This window comes from Podarcis filfolensis (assembly GCF_964270895.1).
Source record: "Podarcis filfolensis genome assembly, chromosome: 13".
Classification (NCBI taxonomy): Eukaryota; Metazoa; Chordata; class Lepidosauria; order Squamata; family Lacertidae; genus Podarcis; species Podarcis filfolensis.
In genome coordinates, this window is record NC_139615.1 from 35,656,974 (window position 1) to 35,684,314 (window position 27,341).

Here is a 27,341-nt window from a genome sequence, read left to right on the forward strand (position 1 = left end):
GCAATGACAAACCTAGACAGCATCTTAAAAAGCAGAGACGTCACCTTGCCAACAAAGGTCCGTATAGTTAAAGCTATGGTTTTCCCAGTAGTGATGTATGGAAGTTAGAGCTGGACCATAAAGAAGGCTGATCGCCGAAGAATTGATGTTTTGAATTATGGTGCTGGAGGAGACTCTTGAGAGTCCCATGGACTGCAAGAAGATCAAACCTATCTATTCTTAAGGAAATCAGCCCTGGGTGCTCACTGGAAGGACAGATCCTGAAGCTGAGACTCCAATACTTTGGCCACCTCATGAGAAGAGAAGACTCCCTGGAAAAGACCCTGATGTTGGGAAAGATGGAGGGCACAAGGAGAAGGGGAGGACAGAGGACAAGATGGTTGGATAGTGTTCTCGAAGCTACCAGCATTAGTTTGACTAAACTGCGGGAGGCAGTGGAAGACGGGAGTGCCTGGCGTGCTCTGGTCCATGGAGTCACGAAGAGTCGGACACAACTAAACGACTAAATAACAACAAAACAGTTGCAGAGAGGTATAATTGTGCTGCCTGGAAAAGCTGGGCTGGAAGAAGGCATCTGAAAGAGTTCTGCATTGCTTCATAAGGTTGAAAGAGAGATCCCATTTGAACCTCTGAAATATTTTTTGTGCAGACCTTGAGGATTCCTTCACCATCCTGTTACACCTGTCACCCTGTTAACAAGCCGTCATTCGTCTTCTCTGATTTGGGCTGCAGTGCCACACACTGCAGCCTAACCCAGCCAAGAAGAAGACGTCTTTTGTCTCGTTCAGCTTTTGACAGCACCGTGCTAAAGTTAGCAAGGAACAGCTCTGCAGACCAGAAACATGGAATCGGTTGGGAACTGATGTAACCAAACATAGTTTGCTTTGTGTTCAAGTCTGCCAGCATAGCCTGGAGATTATACCTTTCCCGCTCTGTTGCTATCAGGGTGGAAGTTTGGGGCAGAAGCCCAGGGCCGCCCTCAGCAGAACATGCAAGAGCCCACCTTCCCAAATGCAAAGCGGGCGGCTTACAACATTTAGAAGTAACATACACCATCATCTAAAGGCCATTAAATTAAATTAACAGTTAGAACCAGTGCTTTCCCCCCTTATATACAGTGGTACCTCGGGTTACAGATGCTTCAGGTTACAGACGCTTCAGGTTACAGACTCCGCTAACCCAGAAATAGTACTTCGGGTTAAGAACTTTGCTTCAGGATGAGAACAGAAATTGCGGCAGCAGCGGGAGGCCCCATTAGCTAAAGTGGTACCTCAGGTTAAGAACAGTTTCAGGTTAAGAACGGACCTCTGGAATGAATTAAGTTCTTAACCCGAGGTACCACTGTATATCAAAAAATGTTTAAGGGTACTCTCATTTTGACTCAATAAAACCACCATTTTATAGTTCAAATTGGGAAAAATAAATACAGTAAATGAAGAAAAGTACAAAGATTCACAAAATTTTTAGGGGTATGCATACTCCTGCGTCCCTCTGGGGGGGGGGGAAGCACTGGTTAGAAGTAAAATACATCATCATATAAAGATTACTAAATCTGGACCCTAACAAAGTCTGAATATACACAATGAATTTAAAGCACATTCCACACACACCCAAAAAAGAATATTGGGAAGTGTAGTTTCTTAAAGGTTCTGGGAATTATAGCTCTGCTAATGATAAACTGGGACGCGGGTGGCGCTGTGGGTTAAACCACAGAGCCTAGGTCTTGCCGATCAGAAGGTCGGCGGTTCAAATCCCCGCGACGGGGTGAGCTCTCATTGCTCGGTCCCTGCTCCTGCCCACCTAGCAGTTCAAAAGCACATCAAAGTGCAAGTAGATAAATAGGTACCGCTCCAGGGGGAAGGTAAACGGCATTTCCGTGTGCTGCTCTGGTTCGCCAGAAGCACCTTAGTCATGCTGGCCACATGACCCGGAAGCTGTATGCCGGTTCCCTCGGCCAATTAAGCGAGATGAAAGCCGCAACCCCAGAGTCGGTCACGACTGGACCTAATGGTCAGGGGTCCCTTTACCTTTACCTAATGGTAAACTACGGTTCCCAAGATTCTCGGGGCATATGCTTTAATGAATGGTGAGCGCACAGCCTCACTGCATCTCTGTTCCCCTCCAACTTCCTTTCTCGCATATATATTTGTAAGTTGTTCTGATTTCGGAGAGACAGCAGGACTGAGCAATGATTAGAACATGGTCTTATAGTGACACCATTTTGCCACACCAAAAGACCTCGTTGACTAACTCTTACTGTCTGAGTCTGGGGGAACAGAAGTCGCCACATTTCAGTTGCTGGGAGGGGAGGGTTGCAGCAAAGGTTCCTAGCCATTGGGCCAAATGTTTGCCATAAGGCCACGAGAGGAGGAACACAAGAAGCTCTCCCCCTTCAGATGTTCTTTTTTGTCGTGAATTCTTGTATATTTGTGATTATGCCTCCAGGGTGGCCCCTCTTTCAATGCTGTTGGCACCTGCAAAAGTTTTGGGGTTGTCACATTGCTTCACTTCCGGTCAGTGCCTACCTTGTCGCTTCCTACTAGAATCTTGTAACTTTTCACACTGCAACTGTTCTGTTTTGTTGTTGTCCTACTTTCATTGGGCTATATCTCTTCCGGGCACTGATACGATACGGTAATCTTTATTGTCATTGTCCCACACAGAACAAGGAAATTGAAAAAATCTACATAAGACATTAAAAACCAACAAGCCTGCTATTCCAGCTTTCCCAACCTGGTTAGCCCCCTAAAAACTCTGATACCCCATTTTTAAATACAATACACTCCCATAGAGACTCCTTACACTGCGTTTAAAACCAAAATCGCATTTGGACAGAAACTGTTTCTCAGGCGGCTAGTCCTAGTCTTTATAAACTTGTACCTTCTTCCAGAAGGCAGAAGCTGAAAGAGATCATTTCCGGGGTGTGCACTATCCTGTGCTATCTCTGCAGCTTTCTTATGGCACCTGGAAGCATAGATTTGATCCAAGGTGGGAAGAGTGCACCCAATTATTCTCTCAGTCTTTAAAACCCTGGACAGCATTGTTTTTCCCCTGACCGTGAAGCTCCCAAACCACACACAGAGACCATCATGTGATCATGTGGTAGCATAGGGGAAGCGCCCACACAAAAAACTAAAACGGAATAATCTGCCACAGGTGCACTAATGTTGTTGTTGTTTAGTCGTTTAGTCGTGTCCGACTCTTCGTGACCCCATGGACCAGAGCACGCCAGGCGCTTCTGTCTTCCACTGCCTCCCGCAGTTTAGTCAGACTCATGTTTGTAGCTTCGAGAACAGTGTCCAACCATCTCGTCCTCTGTCGTCCCCTTCTCCTTGTGCCCTCCATCTTTCCCAACATCAGGGTCTTTTCCAGGGAGTCTTCTCTTCTCATGAGGTGGCCAAAGTATTGGAGCCTCAGTTTCACGATCTGTCCTTCCAATGAGCACTCAGGGCTGGTTTCCTTAAGAATGGATAGGTTTGATCTTCTTGCAGTCCATGGGACTCTCAAGAGTCTCCTCCAGCACCATAATTCAAAAGCATCAATTCTTCGGTGATCAGCCTTCTTTATGGTCCAGCTCTCACTTCCATACATCACGACTGGGAAAACCATAGCTTTAACTATACTGACCTTTGTTGGCAAGGTGATGTCTCTGCACTAATGATACTAATGCAATAAAACACCCACCTGCAAGGGCTCTGTGTCAGATCATGGCGTCCATGTAGCTCCATGGTGTCAACACTGACAGGCAGGGTTACAGACAGGGAATCTCCTCCAGCCCTACCTAGGGATGCCAGGGATTAAACGGGGCACCTGCCTGCCTGCAAGGCAAGCCCTCTACCATTTTGTGACTTCCCTTAAAAAAAAGTATGAGCTGTGATCAAGGAAGACAAGCTGGAATGGACTTACCAAAGCGCAGACCAAATTCAGAAGGGAAAAACAAAGCGCAGCTGCTGTGAAACTCCAGATGTGGACCGACTCCTCCATGGCTCCTCCTCAGAACATCGATGCCACAACCAAAGCAGAAGAAAGTTGCAATTTGGCTGCGTCAAGTCCTTCCCCTAAGAGGAAATCATTCAAAGCTCATCTATCCAAAGTGAAGATGTGTATATGCTGGAGAACATGGTATAGCCAAGCTAATCTCTCCATCCCCAGACTAAGTCTTCTGGCCAGTCTCCTCCAAGAGCCTGGACTTAAAACAGCCAGCAGAAATAACCTCAAATACTCACTGACGACGTCAGACACTGCCGTTCATTTAGCTAGATGGTTCCTGAGATTGACGCTTAATGATGTTCAGCTCGGCATCCTGACCGCTTGGTCCTTTTGTCTCTATGCCTTGCCTCTTTGGGGATGGTCTGTTTTTTCTCCTGCCACTCCTTGTTCCCCTCCATAGCTGAAGGGCAGAATTTTGTTAGCTGACTCCTAGGTGATACATTTCCCACCTTCCCATATTCTCCATTTTTATTTGCAAGATCTTCCTGCGAGTGTTTTTCCTCCCTTTCTAGGTCTTCAGTCTTTTGACTTCCAAAGTCAAAACACACACACATTCATTCATTCCACAGTCAAGGTCCCAGGGCTAATCTTCTAAAAGCGCAAGGCTCTAACCTGTTAAGAAATTAAATATGAAGACATTAGACATAACTGTGCAATCGTGACAAGCCCATCGTCACACCTGCTCTCTTGACAAGGGTTATAACATTCTATGCCTGTGCATTATACGTTTAAAGCAAGTGACTTCACTCAAAGAACCCTGGAACTTTTGCTTATTAAGGGTGCTGCGAATTGTAGCTCTGTTGGGGTATACTATGGTTCCCGGCATTCTTTAGGGGAAGTAATTTGCTTTAAATGCGCAGTAGGTATGCAACAGGTGTTGGATTGCCCAGCCTCTTATAGATCCGATGCCAGACTATGGGAAGTTAATATATATTATTCCCATTTGTGGCATAGAGCTAATCAACCTGTTACCTATAACTATAATCTCTGGTTCTTAGTTCCACCTCAGTTCATGTCCTCTGCTCTTCACCTAACTCTTTGTCTTCTCGTCAGGGTGATATCCTGAGTTCCCTTTCCTGCGTCTCTGTAGTCCTACAGAAAGTGAGTGATGGAGATCCGAAAGGAATCTGGTTAGGGGTTGGTTAGAATGCCAGGGAAAATGCTTTGAGTTTTTATTACAATCAAGCTGTAAATATAAATCTTGCTATGCAAATAATATTGTGAAAACTCTGTTCCACACAGAATGTCAGAAAGCACATTTTGCTAGGGCTATTTAATTAAAAACAAAAGCCCTGGACAATTTTTTTTTTAAATCAAGACTTTATTATGGATTTAAAATAACAATCCAGCAGAAAATTTGAAATAAAGTGAGAAAAGTACCAACCAACCCCCCCAAAAAGTAGACCCCCCCCCACAAATGCACTATTAATGGTATCACGAAGTTCTGGCAGAATACACCAGCTATAAAATGTCAGTCAAGAGGGGCCCTCAGTTTTATCTAATAAAGCTGATTTTTACTCCTCCTAGGGCAAATAGCAACTTGGATGGTGGTGGGAGAATTTTGGGACTATGGTTTATGAAAGCGCCACTGCCATTTAGCTAATCACAAAAAAAGCATGCATTGCACTGACGCCTTTGTAGCAGTTTGGCCCTGAGTTTTTAAAGTCTTTGCAGATGCAACTACAGGATCCCCTCATAAAGTGCAGTTTTCTACTTATGGTCGATGATGATGATGATGATTCCTGCCTCTTTCTTTGCTCCAAATCTCTCCCACTCCCGTCCGAAGGCGAACTAGCGCCTCCTCTGGGCGGCCGCGAGGATTGCAACTTTAAAGCTCCTCAATATCTTGCAATTTTTGACTTGACATCCGAATCGATCCATTCAATCTCCGCTTTGAAATTAAACAGCCCTCTCTCTGATTATTCGTGCATTATTATTTTTTTGAACATAAAACGCACACACTTTAAGCATGCTCACAAAAAAGAGTTTAAGAGCAATACACCCCCAGGATGTAAAAAAAAAGTCGCATGACTACGATCTGGAATTACCATTTTATACACAGCCTATACAAAGTGCAGAGTAGCCAGTGCGTAGCATATCTTCTTGTCATCCACACGAGACAAATGTTAAAACTGTGGTGCTGTTGCAAAAGTCTTTGCTTTTAAAGCCAGGCGCATATACGTCCCATATTGTTTGCTAAAAGAAAAAGCATCGTTCCCTTTTTAATTAATTTTGCAGAAGATTTAATTAAAACCAGTTATGCCTTTTAAGTATAATGATGGTTTTTAAAAAAGAAAAAAGCTAGTTGAGGGGGCACCCGGATTTGAACCAGGGACCTCTTGATCTGCAGTCAAATGCTCTACCACTGAGCTATACCCCCTCTGCTGGTTTGCACGGTTAACAAACCGTCATTTGTGGCTGCGATGGCGCAATACCTGGGCGGAGGCGGGATCTCCCAGTCGGAATAATCTAATTGGAGAAGGAAAAACTTCTTAACCAATAAGCTGCCGGCAGCAACAGATGATGGGACTTCAGTACTGGGCTGGTTAAAGAGAGCAAGAATAACAGGTTCAGGCAAGCCAGTTTTCTATATTCCAAAAGCAAAGCAAGACAACCTCTGCTGGTATTAGTGCAAAGCAGCTTGAGTTTTCTTTCCTTTTGCCTTTTTTTTTCAAGTGGGGGCTGGACTAGATGACTCAAGGGTTCCCTTCCAATTCTATAATTCTAGGAAAATGTGTAAAATATAGCTTTTTAAAAAAAATAAATTAGACATTTTAAAGATATACCGCCTGCAAGTGGGTTTTCAAATGGGACGCAAAATCAATCCGCAACGGATTTTTATTTTCAGAATGAATAGCGTTTCTCAAAATGTGCTTTACAGGGGTAAAAAATAAATAATGTAAAATATATCCAGATTATATGCAGACGTCAGAGGCAAAAAGCAAGGAATCAGAAGCCAGCGGCTCTAAATAACACGCCTTAAGTGCAAAATCTATGTTAATATTGTGCTTTAAGCTTCCATGTGTTTTAACAAAGCAGGGAAAGCACCCATGCATGAAAATAAAATTAAATCAAAGTAGGGAAAGTAATCAAAGATTTCTCCCAAGTTTTATACGCACACCAGTATCGCGATCATATCTCTTTTCAAATATCTATCATTGCACAATTCTGGGACGGCTTTCCGCTATTGCAGAAAACCTGCTAGACAAATACAAAAAGAGCTGAAATCACTAAAAAATAGTTGGCCGCGACGTCAGCCCACAAACAGCGCGATGCACTTGCAGGTAACAGTGAGCAAAATCCCTGCATGCGTTCTGTCTCATTTGGGGCAGTAAAATGGGAAGCGTTGGTTTTTTAATTTTAAAATGTAACATTTTAAGCCGGAATTTATTTATTTACCCTTCAAAAACGAGGTTTTGAACCCCTTATGGCTCATATGCTAAATAGGCGGCTTGTCATTGGTCACAGCGAGTCTGCGCCTCCCTCCCTGCTGCCAGTGACGAATCCCAGGAGTCGGGGCTTGAAAAGAAAGGAAGAAAGAATGGGGAAACTTCAAAACGGAAAAGAGGAGGAAGAGGCGGCTCTTAAAGTTGCAGGGCTCCTTTCTTTCCCAGTTTGGAGCTTTTTCTTGGTGGAGTTATTGTAATGGTTGAGAGAGGATCAATTTCTGTCCAAGTTATAATTTGCTGATATTTTGAGAGTTAATTCTTATGGTGTAATGTATTGTTGTTGTATTATTATGGATTATTTGAAGCCTATTCTTTGGTGATCACTCATAGCTGATTAAGATTATCTTACATGAATATGGTGTGTCCCTAAGTGACTGTGGAGGCTGATCCATACCTCCGTCCACAGTGGGGAAATAGGTTTCCAGGCAGGAGTTTTTGTGTGTTTTGTTTTGTTTTGTTTTTCAATTACATGACCAGGAAACACTACAGTCACCCTGACTTTACTCACTGAATCCTGTTTGCACAATTCTATAAATTATAATACAAGAAAAATTACATATGTTAAGAGCCATCCATGGTCAAAGTCCTCTGGCTGACGAGAAGGGTTTTTTGAAGTTGTTACAATATAATGCATGTAAAAATAGAAAGTTTAAAAACCAATCTCATCAGAGAGTCGTTTCCATTTGTATGGTGAAATAAATAAGGCAGCAGAAGCCATTAGTTAGAAGTGGACTCATGTGTGGTGGACTTGTAAAAGGGTAAGAGTATTGGGAAATAATTTATAATGAATTGGAAAAAATGTTTAGATGTACTTTTCCAAAAAACAACAACTCCCCCAAACCCTTTTTGTTGGGGAAAGTTCAGATAGAAATTCCCAGATGTCAAAAAAGGCTATTTCTGTATGCCACCACTGCAGCCCGTGTTTTGTTAGCCCCAAAATGGAAAACGAGCAAGGTCCCAACTAAAGAAGAATGGCAACTCATGGAATTATGTGCAGCTTGCGGACCTAACATATAGAATAAGAGAACAAGAAGAGCATACGTTTAAAGAAGACTGGAAAATGTTTATTGAATATATGGGGTGGGGGAATTGTGTACACTTGAAAACATTGGCAGCATTAAGATAAATTCAACAGTGTAAACAAGTTTTGATGGATATACAGTGGTACCTCAGGTTACATATGCTTCAGGTTACATACGCTTCAGGTTACAGACTCTGCTAACCCAGAAATAGTACCTTGGGTTAAGAACTTTGCTTCAGGATGAGAACAGAAATCGTGCTCTGGCGGCACGGCGGCAGCGGGAGGCCCCATTAGCTAAAGTGGTGCTTCAGGTTAAGAACAGTTTCAGCTTAAGAACGGACCTCCGGAATGAATTAAGTACTTAACCCGAGGTACCACTGTATTAGTGCAATACTGAATGGTTTAGTTTATGTAAAATATGCAGGGATTTATGATATGCAGATTGAACCATGGAAAGAGAAGAAGGGAAGTCATTGGCATTTTAAGGTTGTTCAATGAATATTTTAAATTGTAAAAGAGAAAACTTAATAAATATTACACACACACACACGCAGATTATTCTTGGAGAGTAGAGTGAGGAAGTGCAGCCTGACCATCTAAATCATAGCATTGGAAGGGACCATGGATGTCATCTAGACCAACCCCCTGCAATGCAGGAATCTTTTTGTCCATTGCGGGGCTTGAACCCACAACCCCAAGATTAAGAGCCGCATGCTGTACCAACTGAGCTATTATGGCCTAGCACACAAAACTAGCTGTTGCAACTGCTTTTTAATAAAGGCAATACGTTAAGCCGTTCCTCGAGGTATTGCACCCAAACTTACTGCAATAACAAACTCCTCTTTTTATGTTGAGGTGCGCGCTTGCAAACGCTCATCTAAATTAATTGCACCTCATTAATCGGTAGAGTCTGCAGGTCTAACGCCAGTTGATTTTTCCGCTGAGGAAAACATGGGGCTTAACACCAAAACTGCCTCCCCGAAAGCTGAACAAGCTGCTTACAGAAGCTCTGCTTTCACTGAGCAAATAAATAAATAAATTTGCTTTTGTAACTTTGTGTGTACATCCTGGGATTTTCTCTGGCTTTCTGTTGGTTAATGTGTTGGGGAATTTGAGTGCATGCCTGCGCACTGATTAACGTTGAGTATTGGCTGCTCAGAATTACACGTGTGGAAAAGTGCTTTTGCACTCATGTCTTGCTTGCAGACCTCCCACAAGTATTTGGTTGGCCATTGGATGCTGGTTAGAATGGACCTCTGGTCTGGCCTGATCCTGCAGAACTTAGCTTTTAGTTTCTCAAAAATCTTGGTGGAAACAAGCAAGAGGTCACTGAGGAATCCACTCAGGAGTAACCCCAAAGCCTCTGGAAGCTGATGTTTATCCAAATAACTTCTAATTCCCTTCCCTGCTGGGCCAATCTGTCCAGGGAAGAAGGTGATAAAGATAGCAGGAAAATAAACATGTCATTTGCAACCCCATTAAGAAAAGTGCTAAAACCATCACTGGGAGGAGATGAGCTGAGGGTGGTGATCAGATGTGTGGGGAGATCATTTTAGATAAACATACACACAACAACAACAACACACACATACCCCATAAAAACAGCTACTGACAGATACCTGGCATAATAAGCACCACATAGCTGAATTAACAAAAAGGCATTACAGCACTTATAAGTCCTGGAGATGCAAAGAGGTGAAGGGAACGTTATTTGATATGTGGTGGATTTGTTAAAGGGTAAAGATTATCGGGAAATGGTCCATAATGAATTGAAATACATTTCAATACCCCCCCCCCAAAAAAACAGAGTCCTTTCTGTTGGGGATAATTCAGACTGAAATTCAAAAAAGGTTATTTATGTATACCACTACTGCGGCCCGTGTTTTGTTAGTCCCAAAATGGAAAACCAGCAAAGTCCCAACCAAGAAGAATGGCAACTTAAGTTGACAGAATATGGACAACTTGCAGACTTAACATATAGAATAACAAGAAGAACATACGTTTAAAGCAGATTGGAATACGTTTATTGAATATATGGGAAATAATCTGTGTACAGCTGAAAACGCTGGCAGCATTAAGATCAATTCAACAGTGTAAACAAGTTTTGATGGATGCAGTAATGGAATACTGAATGGTATAGTTTTTGTAAAATATGCAGGGATTTATGATACGTGAAATGAACCATGGAAAGAGGAGAAGGGATGTCACTGATATCTTAAGGATGCAAAATGAGTATTTTAAATTGTAAAACAGAACACTTAATAAAAATTATATCCAAAAACAATAAGGCATTACAGTGGTACCTTGGGTTAAGTACTTAATTCGTTCTAGAGGTCCGTTCTTAACCTGAAACTGTTCTTAACCTGAAGCACCACTTTAGCTAATGGGGCCTCCTGCTGCCGCCGCGCCGCCAGAGCACGATTTCTGCTCTCATCCTGAAGCAAAGTTCTTAACCTGAAGCACTATTTCTGGGTTAGCGGAGTCTGTAACCTGAAGCGTATGTAACCTGAGGTACCACTGTACAGATGGCAACATGTCATTTACTGCAGCAAGATGGCAGCATATGAAGATCACCAAAGGAATCAGTAGGATAAGGCAATAAGGGGACGACGTGGTTGATAACACGACTAGTATGGTAAAAGCAAGCTATGAGGGATGCATTTTGACCGGTGAAGTGTTCTTTGCGACTTGACAGCTTACATACATACTTGTCTTGGGTATCCTGGGGGAAAAAAACCTTAAAACTCCTAGATTCTAGAACAAAGGCTGAAGGGCCTCTAGCAGATGATGTTTATGATCAGTAAAGGTAAAGGGACAACTGACCATTAGGTCCAGTCGCGGATGACTCTGGGGTTGTGGCGCTCATCTTGCTTTACTGGCCGAGGGAGCTGGCATACAGCTTCCGGGTCATGTGGCCAGCAGGACTAAACCACTTCTGGTGAACCAGAGCAGCACATGGAAAAGCTGTTTACCTTCCCGCCGGAGTGGTACCTATTTATCTACTTGCACTTTGACGTGCTTTCGAACTGCTAGGTTGGCAGGAGCAGGGACCGAGCAACGGGAACTCACCCTGTCGCGGGGATTCGAACCACCAACCTTCATTCGGCAAGCCCTAGGCTCTGTGGTTTAACCCACAGCGCCCAGTAGCGCAGCTTAAAAGTGTCTCCTTCTTCCGTGTTACACAATTCGTTTCCTGAAAGGATGGGTGCCTGTCCACACAGGGAGGCCCTGTGCAACATTTTAAAACATTTCCAGACTTCTTGCATTTGCTGGGTGCTTGCCATCTCCAGTGTCTGCCTCACATCCCCTGTGTGCTGCAAAGGATTCTGGGGCATTCTGCCAGGCACATCCATAGCATAGATTTAAAGCACTCTTATGCCACTTTAACAGTCATGGCTTCCCCCTTCCCTCAATGAATTGTAGGAACTGTAATTTTCTGAGGGTGCTGACTTCACAGAGCTACCATTTCCAGCTCCCTTATCAAAGTTCAGTTCCCAGGATTCTCCATGACTGTTGAAAAGGAGTAAGAATGTTTTAAAAGTATGGTGCGTCAGTTCATGTGGGACATTGGCTAAACCGCTTGGGCCTTGTGTTTCCTCACATCAATAGTAAATTTGGCTTACTTTGACTATGGGGTTGCGGCGCTCATCTCGCTTTCAGGCCGAGGGAGCCAGCGTTTGTCCACAGGCAGCTTTCCAGGTCACGTGGCCAGCATGACTAGACTGCTTCTGGGGCAACGGGACACTGTGATGGAAGCTAGAGCGCATGGATACACTGTTTTTATATACATTTCGATCGATGATCAGTAGAGAAGATAAGAAGAAAACAAAACACAGTGAAATACATTACGTAAACTATTACATGTGCTGATTAAAAACAATGGGAGATGTTAAAAGGCAACGAGAAATATAAAACAATTATATTAAAATGGCTTTAAGAAAAAGAAAAAGCAAGGTCAGGTGTTAATAATTCTAAAATTAAGACGAGATCCTGCACTGACAAGGCATTGCTGCTGCACAAAAAACCAGCTACCTTGGCAGTGATCTCAGGAAACTGGTCAGCCGAAAGGTAATCAATATAATGGTTGGTCCATTTGTTTTCTATGTGTTTGGCCACCTCTCAAGATATCACCTAATTCAGCAAGAGGGTTCCTGAGATGTACACAGCTTTGCAAGTGAGGAAAATACCCTTCCTGCCCCCCAAAGGCTATGCCATGGCCAGATGTACTTTACCCTGCTCTACACAAAGAAAAACTATGAACCATCTCGCTTGTCATTATTTGCTCTGACCAGAAGTTTATTTCCAGAAGTTATGGATGAGAGTCGACCCCCTTGAATCCTGAAACCGGGAATCCTTTTTAATTGTTGGTGCTAAGGACCGAACATCGTCCTGGGACGTATTCTGTTTTTTGCGGGTTGGGGATTCAAAGTTTAGTGATGAAGAATATGCATTACGTACAGTGGGCTGCATTTAAGTAACCAGAATAGAAAATGTAAGCTAGGGTTGAGCCTCTTGGCAGCCTAGCTAAGACCAACCAGCTAACCAACCAACCATTTTTTTTATCAAGTGAAAGGCTAGAGGGTGTATAGAGTGTTTCTTCATGCCTCTGTAAGACTGCCTTGGCTTCTGTGGTAGTCAAGGAGAAAGAAGCTCTATTCTCTTTGCAGCTGGCGTAGAAAATGGGGGGCGACTGGAGAGAAAGGACTAACTTACATGGACTTCTTAGGCACTTACGTCTGTTAAAACACTTGACATTGGACTACTGCAATGCGCTCTACGTGGGGCTAGCTTTGAAGGTGACCCGGAAACTACAACTAATCCAGAATGCAGCAGCTAGACTGGTGACTGGGAGTGGCCGCCAGGACCACATAACACCGGTCCTGAGAGATCTGCATTGGCTCCGAGTACGTTTCCGAGCACAATTCAAAGTGTTGGTGCTGACCATGAAAGTGCTAAATGGCCTGGGTCCGTATACCTGAAAGAGCGTCTCCACCCCATCGTTCAGCCCGGACACTGAGGTCCAGCGCTGAGGGCCTTCTGGTGGTTCCCTCACTGTGAGAAGTGAGGTTACAGGGAACCAGGAAGAGGGCCTTCTCGGTAGTGGCACCCACCCTGTGGAACGCCCTTCCATCAGATGCCAAGGAAATAAACAACTAAACAACTGAAATAGACATCTGAAGGCAGCCCTGTTTAGGGAAGTTTTTAATGTTTGATGTTTTATTGTGTTTTTAATATTCTGTTGGGAGCCGCCCAGAGTGGCTAGGGAAACCCAGCCAGAGGGGCGGTGTGATAATAATAATAATAATAATAATAATAATAATAATAATAATAATAATAATTTTATTGACTTGACTGTTCTCTGCTCACCAAAAATTACCTGAATACAGCCCAGTATGCCTCTAGCATTTCCAGCTGAGCATCCATCCCAACTTATCTGCCTGGAGGTTATACACCATTGCTCTTTACTGAGCATTAATTCAGTTCGCGTGAGGGTTATATGCCAGCATCTAACCAACGTTGCTGTTATCCTACAGTTTCCAGTACTATTTTCCCAACACTTTTCGTCTGGGGTGGGAGGCAAGCGTGCATGTTTACCAATGGCGCCAAATCCATTTAAACTGAGCGGCCTACATCGGCTGGTGGGTATCAACGCTCCAAGCACATGCGCACACATGTTAAGAACATGTATGAATTGTTGGGGGTGGGAATCACACCAAAGATCAGTCACTGTATAGCACTTGGGTGCTGCTGGGAAGCTCAGAAGCAGGGCTTTGACGGTAATATATTGTCTGTAATCTGCCCTGGGTGCTGTCTAACTATCAACTGGATTTTAATTGGGAAGCCCCTTTGCGAATCAGTTTTGACTGCGAAGGGGGACATCATACACCTTTCAAAAAATAAAATAAACTAATGAGCAAGCATTAGTATTGTCCTATAAAAGGATGATGATGATGATGATGATGATGATGATAATAATAATAATAATAATAATAATAATAATAATTTATTTATACCCCACCCATCTTGGCTGGGCTTCCCCAGCCACTCTGGGTGGCTTCCAACAAAATATTAAAATACCGTAATGCATCAAACATTACAAGCTTCCCCAAATGATACGAATGCTCTCTATTCATGGTTTCATAACAGTGACCCACTCCCCACCCCCACCCCAAAATAATGTGGTCTACAAAAATGGAGACAGGAGAGCATTGCTGTGCCACGGTGGAGCCAGACTTCTGGGGTTATTCGTTTGCTCTCCTGGGGGGGTGGGCGGTCAGGCGCTCCTAATCATTAGGCTAAGCCCCTAAAACCTGATTGCCTCCTCCTCCCCATTAGATTGGCAAACAGCTTAAGCAGCAGGAGCCGAGATAGGCCTGGCTATATAAACTTTCCCAGGCATCCTCCCTGGACCAATCTCCTTTGCCAACTGTCCTTCAGCCAGAGCCATCGGTCATCCATCGTGGTCGTGATGAGGAGCCAGCTTTGCCTTTTCGTCTTCCTCCTCTGCCGTTTGTCTGCGGTGCAAGGCTCCATCTGGGCATGGATGCACTCTCTGCCACACGCTGCCAATGGGGTGCCACCTCGCAGGGACCCTGGGTCATCATCCGGCCAGGAGCTGAAGGTAAGCATCTTTCCCCAACCTTAGAAAACAGGTCATCTTTGCCGTTTCATCATGTGGGCTCTCTAGCTTCTAGCAATGAGGAGGGAGGTCAAGTGAGTGGAGTGGGGAATCTGTCCTATTAATCCTGGGATAGGGAACCTGTGGCTTTCTGGGTGTCGCTGGCCTCCAATTCCTTCCCCCCCCCGACCATTTGGCCACTTCGGGTGGGGCTAATGGGATCTGATGGGATCCAACAGCATTTGCAGGGCCACACCATTAATCTGGCAGCGACTTGACTCCCACAAATCTGTTTCCAGCTCCAGCCCTCACCTAGGCACTTCCAGTGTAGTTATAAAGCAGAGAGTGCTTCTGAGCATGTTCAGAGTGCCAGACTTTATTCTTCTAGAAGAGAGAGGGGGGTGCAAGAGGAGAGGTGGAATCATAGGGAGAGAGTGTGCAGGAATGAAGAGGAAGACTAGATTGCACTGAGCAATAAATTAGCTCTGATAATTTTTTTAAAAAGAAGGCTCTGAGTTCAGGTCCACCTGGAAGCTATACTTTCTGCCCTAGAAGCCCTCTCGTTGAACCCATATAAGTAGGGTGCTGGTTTTAGTTGCTCTGGAGTGAGAGATTTGTAGACACAGAGGCCACCTGGTCACAGATTTTCCCACTAAAAAGAGATGCATTGTATTTTTTTTGTTTGAATTATATCAATTATTTCTAAATTTGCATCTGTATAGATAAGCATATGCTTCTTTTTTGCAGATATGTTACCTGTTTTGTCCTCTCTTTTTTTTTTTGGCAAACACAAGCAGCCACCCTAACGGGGAGTGAATACTAGCAAATCTATTTTACACCTCCACATTTAGGCTTGCCCTGTCTCCAAAAGTGAAAATCAGGACACAGTTGAGCTTTTTTTTTGTAAAACTTGAATTTTGGAGCTTTTAAAAAGGCATTTCCAGCACAATTTAACCCCCGTCACCAGTTTTCCAGGACATTTGCCTGATTTCCGAAAAATAATCCAGGAGGCCATTTTTTGAGGCAAATCCCAGGACATGTCCTGGAAAATCAGGACGTATGGCAGCCCTACCCACATGCATCTACAAAGTCCAGTGTGGATGCCATTTTTTGTGGGTGTTAGTTGATGCTCCCTAAGAGCTGGAATCTCTCTCCAAAGGACCCAGCCTCTGTGCAAATTTCAGCAAGCTTCAAACTGGTAGTTCTGTCCAGCTTTTCTGCCATTGACTCTATCAGGCTGCTGGAAATCCTTTGCCAGCAGCCGCTGCCATTGTTTAAATCATGGGTAGGCAAACTAAGGACCGGGGGCTGGATCCTGCCCAGTCGCCTTCTAAATCTGGCCTGCGGACGGTCCAGGAATCAGTGTGTTTTTACATGACTAGAATGTATTCTTTTATTTAAAATGCAGCTCTGGGTTATATGTGGGGCCTGCCTGGTGTTTTTCCATGAGTAGAATGTGTGCTTTTACAGTGGTACCTCGGGTTAAGAACTTAATTCATTCTGGAGGTCCGTTCTTAACCTGAAACTGTTCTTAACCTGAAGCACCACTTTAGCTAATGGGGCCTCCTGCTGCCGCCGCACCGCCGGAGCATGATTTCTGTTCTCATCCTGAAGCAAAGTTCTTAACCTGAGGTACTATTTCTGGGTTAGTGGAGTCTGTAACCTGAAGTGTATGTAACCCGAGGTACCACTGTATTTAAAATGCATCTCTGGGTTATTTGTGGGGCATAGGAATTTGTTCATTGCCCCCTCCCAAAAAAATATAGTCCGGCCCCCCACAAGGTCTGAGGGACAGTGGACCGGCCCCCTGCTGAAAAAGTTTGCTGACCCCTAAGCTTAGCAATTGGCACTGCTAGATCATGCATCTGACCCCCATCTTTCTCCATTCGCACTGCAGGCGGCCGTGTGCAGCCACGAAATAAACTGCCCCCGTGGATTCTTCTGTGACCACCACTTTGGGCTCTGCCTGCCCTTCAGGCAAGAAGGCGAATTCTGCCGACGGGATGCCCACTGCACCCTGGGACTTAGCTGCATGTTTGGCAAATGCCAGGAGACTCTGCCCGGCGGCCAGGAAGGTAAGCCATGGAGGGGGCGGCCTGTTTTGCAACGTTTCTTTTGCACCTCGCAACAAAGGTTAGGCCTTTCAAAGTAAGGAGCCTAAATATCTAATTGGAGCTCTAGTAGCTCAGGGAACAGGCATGTAGTAAATATCATTTGTGCATCATGTTCTCTCTGGAATTAGGAGGGGCAGGGTTTTCAGACTTGGCTGAATGAAGACCCAGTAATTCATCAAGCTAGAAATCTGCGCTCTGCTATGCAAAGTCCGAAAGGACAGGTCTCTGCCCCAAGGAGCTCACAATTTGAAATCCAGCACAAGGGAGGCAACAGAAAAAAGCAAGGGAAATTGAGGCAGAGGGGTAAACCATGGAGTGAATACATTTTGGGTTAGAAGTTACAGTACCATTGACTGTAACTATTATTTATGTATCATCTTGTTCTTGAGGGCTTGGGAGGAAATGGACAGTTTAATGTGGGTCCGTTCGTTCCTCCCCCTCCCGAAGTTGGACTCCCATCTCCCATCAACCCTAGACAGCAAGGCCCATAGTTAGGGAAGCTGGGAGTTGTAGTCCTATAGCATTTATTTATTCCCCCTTTAAAAAATGCATATGTTTTCAGGTACTTTCATTTTGAAACTAATTCGGGGGAGGGAAACTAATACATCACAGATTAGCAAAGTGTGCTAGATGTCTAAGACGCCTGAGAAACAGTTTCTACGCAAATGCAATTCTGGTTCTAAACGCAGCAGAAGGGGTCTCTATAGTATAGTGTTTTTTATAGTATAGTATAGTGTATTTTAAAATGGGGTTTCAGAGTTTTTAGGGGGTTTTGAATGTTTTATGTAGTTTTTCAATTTCATTGTTCTGTATGGGACAATGACAATAAAGATATCTATCTATCTATCTGTCTATCTATCTATCATCTATCTATCTATCTATGTATCTATCTATGTATCTATCTATGTATCTATCTATCTATCTATCTATCTCAGGTTTGCAAAAAATGTGCTTGATGCTAATGATTAAGGGCAGCTCAGGTTTGCAAAGTATCATGCCGGATTTTCAAAGATTTCAAGGCATCTCGGCTTTGCAAAATGTGCTAGCTTTCGAGGTCCGTATCGCCACCCTCAAATGCGTTTGGGTTCTCAATTACTCTCCTTTCCTTGTCTCTTGGAGGTGCCCGCTGCCAGGACGATTTGGATTGCTCTCCCGACGCCTGCTGTGCCCGCCAGCATGGAGAGAAAGTCTGCAAGAAAAGGCTCCTCTTAGACGAAGGATGCTACGTTCCCGAAGGAGGGATTGCATTCAGCGTCAACCAGGTGTGCCCCTGCCTAGAAGGACTCGTGTGCAAAAAGATGTCCCCTAACCGAGAGTAAGTACACTGGTGTGGACTGGAAGGGGGGGGGTATGGCTAGCAACATATCGTGAAATTGCTTCCCCTCCACCCTTAAGCAAATAATTGCTTTGCAGAATGTGGCACGAGAGCTCCTCCCAGATGGGTGCATTCTGCAATCGTGCTTTTCGTACCCATAACAGGGCATCATCGATGGTTGATTTATCCCTGCTTTGTTCTGCAATGTGCCTCCACACACTGTCGCTGTCTCGAGCGGGAAGGGTGCAATAAAAGCGAGACAAAAATTAACCGAAACATTTGTGGCATAAAAAAGGTGATGGGGTTTCAGCGGAGAGTTAAGGGGTATATAGAAAAGAAGCAGTGCCAACGCTGCCCCAACACTTTTTCACAGGCGTGAATGGCATTGAAAATGGGAACGTGGGCGTGATAGCCCTGAAAATATTGTGAGCACAAATCATCATCATAATAATAATAATTTATTATTTATACTCCGCCCATCTGGCTGAGTTTCCCCAGCCACTCTGGGCGGCTCCCAATCGAGTGTTAAAAACAATACAGCATTAAATATTAAAAACTTCCCTAAACAGGGATGCCTTCAGATGTCTTTTAAAAATAAGATAGCTGCTTATTTCCTTCACATCTGATTTGAAGGCATTCCACAGGGTGGGCGCCACTACCGAGAAGGCCCTCTGTCTGGTTCCCTGTAATCTCACTTCTCACAATGAGGGAACCACCAGAAGGCCCTCGGTGCTGGACCTCAGTGGCTGGACGATGGGCGTGGAGACGCTCCTTCAGCTATGCTGGGCCGAGGCCGTTTAGGGCTTTAAAGGTCAGCACCAACACTTTGAATTGTGCTTGGAAACATACTGGGAGCCAGTGCAGATCTCTCATGAAAAGGGCATGTTGGAAATCTCAGGTTCATGGCCCGAACCAGGCCTGCCAGATCTCCCCATGTGGTCTACCACACTGGTTTTTTTGGGGGGTGTCAAGCCCTGCCCTGCTCCTGATGTCATATATGATGTCAGAGGTAGGGCAGGAAAAGTCATGCAGCACCTCACAGAAAGCAGGGTTTTTGTGACGCCATTGTTCAGATTATTGTTGGCTCTTTCAAAAATCTTTCAAATGCACTTGCTGATGATGAGATGAGTTGATTTTTGGCCCTTGCAAAGGCACCAGGCTTTGCAATTGCTGGCATTGTCAGCTGATCAGCAGTTCCTGCAGAACCCCGAGCCTAGCAAGTGTTGCTGGTGTGCCTTTGTCCACGCCGCACCATTTGGTTTAAAAGGAAAATGGGTCACTTGGTGTCATTATTAATGTCAGGGGGTGGATAGGCTGCCAGCCCCATCCGTCTATCAAAGTTGGCCCATGGGCAGTGGGGCAGGGGGAAATCCCTCTGGCCAGGTCCACTTCCTTTCCTCTGCACTAGATCATTAGGTGTGCTTGATTATTATTATTATTATTATTATTATTATTATATTGCTCGATTGACAATACGTAGTACGCACCTGGCTAGGGTACGCACTAGCCTACATCTTAATCACAGAACCTATTTTAATCTGAGCCACAGCCAACTCCAGAGGCTAATGTGCTCTGTCTCCTTTTGCTACCTGTCGAAGAATGCTGTGTGACATGAAAATCTGCTTCAACAGTAGACACTCCTATTAAAAAAATTTCTCTCTCTTTCCTCCCCGCAGGGCCTCATTTGAATACTGGTCGGATAAAATTGTCTGGAGATGCCAGAAACAATAGGCAAGCAGGGAGTGTGGATTAAAAAAGCAAAACAGAGCTGTATTTATTCCATGTAAATAACACTGTACATAAAACTGTTTTTTGCCCTCCTCTTTCTATTGGACATTTGTAAATAAAAAATATCTGAGTTGTCGCCAAGTAATGCAAGGACCAGGTCATCATTCCACCCCGCACTCTGTAATTTTTGTTTTTATTTAATGAATAATTTGTACATGAAAGTAGTACTTGAAGTTCGTGAATATGCAGATTTACAATAAACTGAAAGCATCATAAGGTTGTATGTTGTCTTGAAATCAGTTATTCCAAAGTCTTTGGAACATAGCCCCCTTTCCCATAAAACTGTTTGACGGGTTAACGTGTATTGAGTTACATTATGCTAATCTAATCATTAACAGTGATTAACATTGGCCCTGCCTGCAATCTGGCTGGACTCCAACTCCCATCATGCTTTGGGCTGATGGGAGTTGGAGTCCAGCAACATGTGGAGAGTCACAACATCCCCATCCCTGGTCTAGACTAGAGAATGATATTCTTAGGACTATAATAGGTGCAACAGCTCCATCTCTTTAAATGCAGATCTATCCGCAACCATGGTGTCTCCATGATTTGTAGAATTTACTTCCCCTGGAAGCCCATTAAATTGTGAGCTGGAATATTTTCCATTCTTGAAATACTTATTTAGCACTTGGGTTTTTACCAGATATACATCTAATTCATCTGGATTATACTTTTAAAAAAAATTATTAACGAATATTCTGTCAAATAGGTTTTGGTGGGTTGTTGGTACTTTAAACTGTAGTCAGTTTTCCAAGATCTTAGGATGAAGGGTGAGATATGCAAATGAAATGAAGTGAATACTTGTGAGCACTTAGCTACCCTTTGCAGAGAGAGCCATTTTTATAAGGTTGTTCGTCACAGCAGGAAAGGCAAACACCTTCAACGCACACATGTATCTTCCAGTTGTGTGTGCTTTAAAAGCAGTGTGGGTGTTTACTCTGAGGCAGAAAAAGAGTACAAGCAATCCTTCTGGGCAGCTGGGGGTATAGCTCAGTGGTAGAGCATTTGACTGCAGATCAAGAGGTCCCTGGTTCAAATCCAGGTGCCCCCTCTTTTTATGTCTAATTCAGGAGTTTCATTTTTCAGTTAACAAAATAAATAAATCATGTTCTGTCTCTGCAAAAGAGCACAAATACGCTGCTCCAGGCTACGTTCTTTTCTGTTTGTTGTTCCCATGACGCAGTTTAATAGCGATTTGTTAAATCTCATAATCTGTGTAGTGCGAGAAATTAAAGATTTCTGTTCAGCTGGTTACAGGAAGGGTGGGAAGTCAAAAGAAGAGATGCAAATATTAATTTTTCAGCTCCGTAAATTCTAATGTTAATTGACTCATGCAGGTTTTCCTGCAAGGCTTGATTTGCTGAATTTTGAGAGATAACTCTGACAGAGCATTTGAGATCCAGGGCTATTTACTGATCACGATTCTGCTTCAAAAGCCTTATGGCTTATCTGCAAAAATTTTACCGGCAGCAATCATATCAAAATCACTCGGTCTGTCGCAAAGGTCAGGAGTTTAAAAGGACAAGAATGGGAAGAGACAGGACTAAGTATGGCTGCGGTGGCGGGGGGAGGTAATCAAAAAGCACACTTAAAGCACACACAAAAATACACACACACACACACACACTCAATCCTGGGAATTGTAGTTTATGTCACAGCTAAAATGGCCGCTGTTTCTTTAATGCTTAAAAAGCTGGGTCAGCATGAGTCAGCGGCCTACACCGGGTTGTATATATAGAGTGAGAAATGTTTGGTGTTGGTTTGGTTGGTTGGTGGAAGCTGGTAGTGTTGTTGTTTGTCAGTCGCTTTTGCAGAAAGACCTTAAAGAATAAAAGCAGAAAGTACTCTACAAGGATACTTTTCTTGTGGAGTCTTTTATGCCGACAAGGGACCGAGGACCAGGCTGAGGCGACAAAGGGAGGTCAGAACCCTTTCCTTTTGCTTTTTGCAAACACTGACAGGTTATGGGCCCAGTGTTTCTGAGCATGTGCAGAGTGCAAAACGACTGAAAGCATCTCAGCAGGGAGCTGGTGAGTCCCAGTGGTGTATGGAGCCGGCGGCTGTGCGTTGGAGCAGTTGGTGGCAAGCTGTAACTGTTTGCAGTTGGAGTGGCTAGGATCTGGCAGCAAAGGCCTGGGTGGCGAAAAGGCTCTCCTTCAGCACCAGGCACTCAGCTCCCAGGCGGGCCTTGTATACAGCAAGCACAAGAAAGGAAAGCACAGTACCTGCCTGCCTGCCTGTCCGGCCTCCCACTTGTCTGTCCATTTCCCAACAGCAAGGGCTGGCAGACTGGCTGGCTGGACTTCCTCACCCACTTGCTTGCTTGCTCCGAGGCCGTCTCAGCTCCTGGCATCAGCACTCCCTGGCCAGCCCCAGAGACATCATTTGCCTGGGGAACTTATCGCCAGGGCTGCTGCAACAAACTGCTTTGGGAGGCAGAGACGTGAGAGGGCATCAGAGGAGGGAGGGAAGGAATGAGGGATAATAATAATAATAATAATAATAATAATAATAATAATAATAATATATTTATACCCCACCCATCTGACTGGGCTTCCCCAGGCACTCTGGGCGGCTTCCAACAAAGTATTAAAATACAGTGGTCTGTTAAACATTAAAAGCTTCCCTAAACAGGGCTGCCTTCAGATGTCTTCTAAAAGTCTGGTGGTTGTTTTTCTCTTTGACATCTGATGGGAGGGTGTTCCATAGGATGGGTGCCACTACCAAGAAGGCCCTCCGCCTGGTTCCCTGTAACTTGGCTTCTCCCAGTGAGGGAACTGCCAGAAGGCCCTCAGCGCTGGACCTCAGTGTCTGGGCAGAACAATGGGGGTGGAGATGCTCCTTCAGGTATACTGGACCAAGGCCATTTAGGGCTTTAAAGGTCAGCACCAACACTTTGAATTGTGCTCGGAAACGTACTGGGAGCCAGTGTAGGTCTTTCAAGACCGGTGTTATGTGGTCTCGGCAGCTTCTCTCAGTCACCAGTCTAGCTGCCGCATTCTGGATTAGTTATAGTTTCCGGGTCACCTTCAAAGGTAGCCCCACGCAGAGCGCATTGCAGTAGTTCAAGCGGGAGATAACCAGAGCACGCACCACTCTGATGAGACAGTCTGTGGGCAGGTAGGGTCTCAGCCTGCGTCCCAGATGGAGCTGGTAAACAGCTGCCCTGGACACAGAATGGACCTGCGCCTCCATGGACAGCTGTGAGTCCAAAATGACTCCCAGGCTGTGCACCTGGTCCTTCAGGGGCACAGTTACCCCATTCAGGACCAGGGAGTCCTCCACACCTGCCCGCCTCCTGTCCCCCCAAAACAGTACTTCTGTCTTGTCAGGATTCAACCTCAAACACACACATAACTCTACAAAAGCTGGGGATCCAGTCATGGTTGACAAGATGCCTCCAAGGGCCTGAAGGCAGCAGCTCCCTTGCTGCTATTGTCCGCCTCCCAGAATTGAGTTTTCAGTGATATAATAATTGAACATGGGAGTTCTACTGAGTCGTGTTCACTTATATTCGTACCGCCGCCCCCAGACAGAACCCACAAAAAGCCCTTTGTTGAAGACCTGGACCTAGGCTTCCAAAGAACAACACCGACAGCTGTAGGATTACAAAGCCCACCATGCAGCGCGACTGTGAATCAAGCGCAGATGCGCAATGACAGACCCTGATTTGTATTAAATACAGGCGGGGTTGTGCTGTGAAGGAAGAAGCTGGGAAACCAACAGAAGGGAGGGGGGAACCAAGAAGTCCCCCCACACACACACTGCGGCCACTTCATTCAAGGCAGGAGCAGAAGGTTAGTGTCAGGTGTGCATGTAGGAGCCAGGCCCTGTGATCAGTAGGACTTTGCAGGACTGGGGCCTTCCTAAATTTGTTCTGAAGAGGCAAGGCGTGGCCGCACACGTGAGGCCGCTTGGTAACTCACAGCACCTGGTGGCAAGAGCCGGGAAGGGATATAAAGTCAGCATTTCCCTTCGGCTCTTTGCCACAGCAATATGTTCCCTGCTTTGCTGCGTTTGGCTCCTTGACTCCTCACTTCTTGATCCTTGGACCTCTGACTTCGTGACTCCTTGCTTCCTGACCCCCGGACCCCTGACTTCCTGACTTCTTGCTCCTTGATCCTTAGACCCTTGACTTTGTGACTCCTTGCTTCTTGAACCTTGGACCCCTGACTTCATGAATTCTTGCTCCTTGATCCTCAGACCCTTGACTTGGCTTCTTGACTTCCGTCTCTCTGACCCTCGGACTCTTGGCTTCCTGACTCCTGGCTTCTGGACTTCCATTCCTGCTCCCACCCCGCTATCTTGCCCCGGTCCCGACGTCCCCAGCTGGGACTTAGATCACCCGTGAACCAGACCGTGACAGTTAGTGGTCTGGGGTCATGTCAGGATGAAGACCTGTTGCTATTTCTGCAGCAGGGTCCCTGTCTCCTGCATCCAGTCAGCATGAAAGGGGAACTTTGGGGCCACAGGGGGCGAAGCAAAAAGTGCCAACCCCTGGTTTAAGGTATGGCGGCAGATGCCTATGCTCCTATGGAAATCAGTTCTTCATTCAGAATTATGAAGGCTGGGGTCTGTATTTTTGGAGGGAGGGCTGGGGCTCACCGGTAGAGCACCTGCAAAAAGCCCAGCTTCAATCCTCGGAAAGCACAAATGCCCCACCTGAATCCCTAGAGAGCGGCCGCCAGTCAATGCTGAGACAATACCCAGCTGGAAGGACCAATGGCATGACTCAGCATGAGTCAGCTTCCTAGTCTCCTTCCCCTACTCCTGGAGCCAATCCCTAACAGCATCTGCTCTTGGGATGATCAGAAAACAGCTCAGACTTCAACAGGAGCCTTCTGCCCCTCCATCAGCAGGGAGGAAGAGAGAGAGAGGATGGCAGGATGAGAGAGATTGGACAAAGTTTGGACCAAGTTCCGTGGCCTCACCTCTTTCTTCCCAGGGAGATGGGCTGTTCTCTGCCAGCCCTTGTGTGTCAAAACCCAAAGGCAAGATATCTTGAGTAACCCATTTTGCAAGAGGCGAGGAGGCAATCGATCCGGGACAGGAGGGATGTTGCTGCTGGAAGTGTCTCAAGTTTCGACCAGTTTCTTAACAGGAAAGTTTAGAAAGAGCAGCCCAGCACAGAGTCGAGAGAAAAAGGCCAGGCTAGAACCAAGTGTCATTTTTTCCACTATTTGACTATTGATCAAAAAACCTTAACTGTATTTTATATAATTGACTTTTTATTTGTATATTGTATTGTTGTTTTATTGCTAAGGCCAGTGGCTGATGCAAATAAAGATTCATTCATTCAAAACCAAGTGTCACCATCATCATCATCATTATTATTATTATTATTATTATTATTGGCAGGCCAATGCTGTCCACAAACATGACATGAAGGCTTGCAAAATCAACCCTGCCGGTTGGGAATCCCTTGCAGATAACCACAGTGCCTGGAGACAGGCAGTCAAGTCATGTATCAATAGCAATGACCAGAGGAGAAATGAGTGCTGGGAGAAGCTCAGAGTGAAAATGCCATCGTTCATCTGCAATAGCACAACCAGATGCCTTCATCTGCCCCAGCTTCAGCGAAACATGTCTCTCCCGCATAGGTCTCTACAGCCACAGCAGGAACTGCAACCTTCCAACAGCTTGACCTCACCCCCAAAGGCACCCTCCTCCATTTTCTCCTGAGATGACGGATGCCAGCCATCATTATTAACATTTGTTGGCCTCTCTATGCAAAATACTAGAAACGGTTCAGTAAGACAAAATAAGGATGACATTAATTAAAAGCGAAGGACAAAAATGCTAAATGGGTCTCCATTTGCACTGTACATTAAAAGCAGTATCATACCCCTTTAAGGACTCAACGCCTCCCCCCCAAAGAATCCTGGGAACTGTAGTTTGTCAAGGGTGCTGAAAGTTTTTAGGAGGACCCCTCTCAGAGTGCAATTCCCAGAGTTCCATGGGAAGATGGATTGACTGTTAAAAGGGACCCCTGACCGTGACCGACTCTGGGGATCATCTCGCATTATTGGCCGAGGGAGTTTCTGGGTCATGTGGCCAGCATGACTAAGCCACTTCTGGCGAACCAGAGCAGCGCACGGAAACGCCGTTTACCTTCCCGCCAGAGCGGTACCTATTTATCTACTTGCACTTTGATGTGCTTTTGAACTGCTAAGTTGGCAGGAGCAGGGACCGAGCAATGGGAACTCACCCCGTCGCAGGGATTCAAACCACCGACCTTTTGATCGGCAAGTACTAGCTTTAACGTGCCACCCACGTCCCTCATCGCTAAAAGGTGTATATAACAAAAGAACAAGTACCTGAGCTTGTCTTTCCACCTCCTCCGAAGGCTGCATTTACTATAAATTTACTATAAATTTGCTATAAAATACACTCTGAAAATGCTCTGCAGTGCTCACAGTGGAAAAAGCTCTGCAGCGCCGTCGTCACCGATATCGTCACCGTTATCGTCACCGTCACCGTTATCGTTACCGTTACTGTCATCGTTATCGTTATCGTTATCGTCACCGTTACCGTTATCAATCCTGGGAACTGTAGAACCCTAGAAGAGCTACAATTCCCAGCATCCTGAACAAACTACAATTCCTAGGATTATTTTTTGCAGAGGGAAAATGTGTTTTAAACAGTGTGCACACAATTCCTGGGTTCTCCCAGGTCGCGAAAAGAACAGTTGAGCGTTATTTCATGGTTGCCTGACACATTTTGAAAAATAAAACCACCCACAGCCCAATTAAACCTTCCACGTGATATCTGTGACTGGATCTTCCCAAGTAATGTTTTCCCCCAAAAGCAGCTGCGGCTCTGTGTGTGTGTGTGATATTTTGATCAGGGTTGTGGTGTTGGGGGAGAGGGATCTGATATTTTTCCCAGCCACCCACCTGCCCACCCCCACCCTTTCTGCAGCCCAATTTCAAATCCCTGCCCAAAATTGCTATTAGCTATGGAGGGAAAGCATGTCTGGATTCAGCCCATTTCATCCATTCATCCATTGCAAATCGTGGTTCTGGGGTGGGGGGCAATTTGAGTG

The 27,341-nt window shown here is 45.1% G+C and overlaps 2 protein-coding genes across 4 annotated transcripts in view; one reads left to right on the forward strand and one right to left on the reverse strand.

Annotated features, from left to right (window-relative positions):
* Positions 1-6,706, reverse strand: part of LOC310747833 (parathyroid hormone/parathyroid hormone-related peptide receptor-like) — a 28,417-nt gene extending 21,711 nt beyond the window's left edge. Inside the window, exons 1-3 of one of the 3 annotated variants that reach the window (XM_083583112.1) lie at positions 6,397-6,706; positions 4,227-4,602; positions 3,907-4,058 (exon numbers count right to left, since the gene is read on the reverse strand). In XM_083583112.1, the coding sequence (XP_083439238.1) occupies positions 3,907-3,984 (78 nt within the window). In that variant the 5' untranslated portion in view covers positions 3,985-4,058; positions 4,227-4,602; positions 6,397-6,706. Of the gene's footprint in view, positions 1-3,906; positions 4,059-4,226; positions 4,885-5,020; positions 5,214-6,396 lie in introns of those variants that run through there. The other 2 variants (XM_083583113.1, XM_083583111.1) reach the window with 2 other exon arrangements.
* A 5,918-nt stretch (positions 6,707-12,624) lies between these two features.
* On the forward strand, positions 12,625-20,490 carry LOC310748092 (dickkopf-related protein 3-like). Its single transcript, XM_083583643.1, has 5 exons — positions 12,625-12,634; positions 14,797-15,082; positions 16,977-17,154; positions 18,313-18,508; positions 20,185-20,490. Exons 2-5 carry the CDS (start codon positions 14,930-14,932, stop codon positions 20,237-20,239), a joined length of 582 nt encoding a protein of 193 aa, XP_083439769.1. The 5' UTR covers positions 12,625-12,634; positions 14,797-14,929; the 3' UTR covers positions 20,240-20,490.
* Positions 20,491-27,341: the final 6,851 nt, after the last annotated feature.

Excerpts from the sequence above, each read along its gene's own strand:
- LOC310748092 (XM_083583643.1), top strand. The coding sequence starts at position 14,930 with ATGAGGAGCCAGCTTTGCCTTTTCGTCTTCCTCCTCTGCCGTTTGTCT. Across the intron at positions 15,083-16,976 it reads CATCCGGCCAGGAGCTGAAG|GCGGCCGTGTGCAGCCACGA; the intron begins GTAAGCATCTTT and ends TTCGCACTGCAG. Across the intron at positions 17,155-18,312 it reads TCTGCCCGGCGGCCAGGAAG|GTGCCCGCTGCCAGGACGAT; the intron begins GTAAGCCATGGA and ends TGTCTCTTGGAG.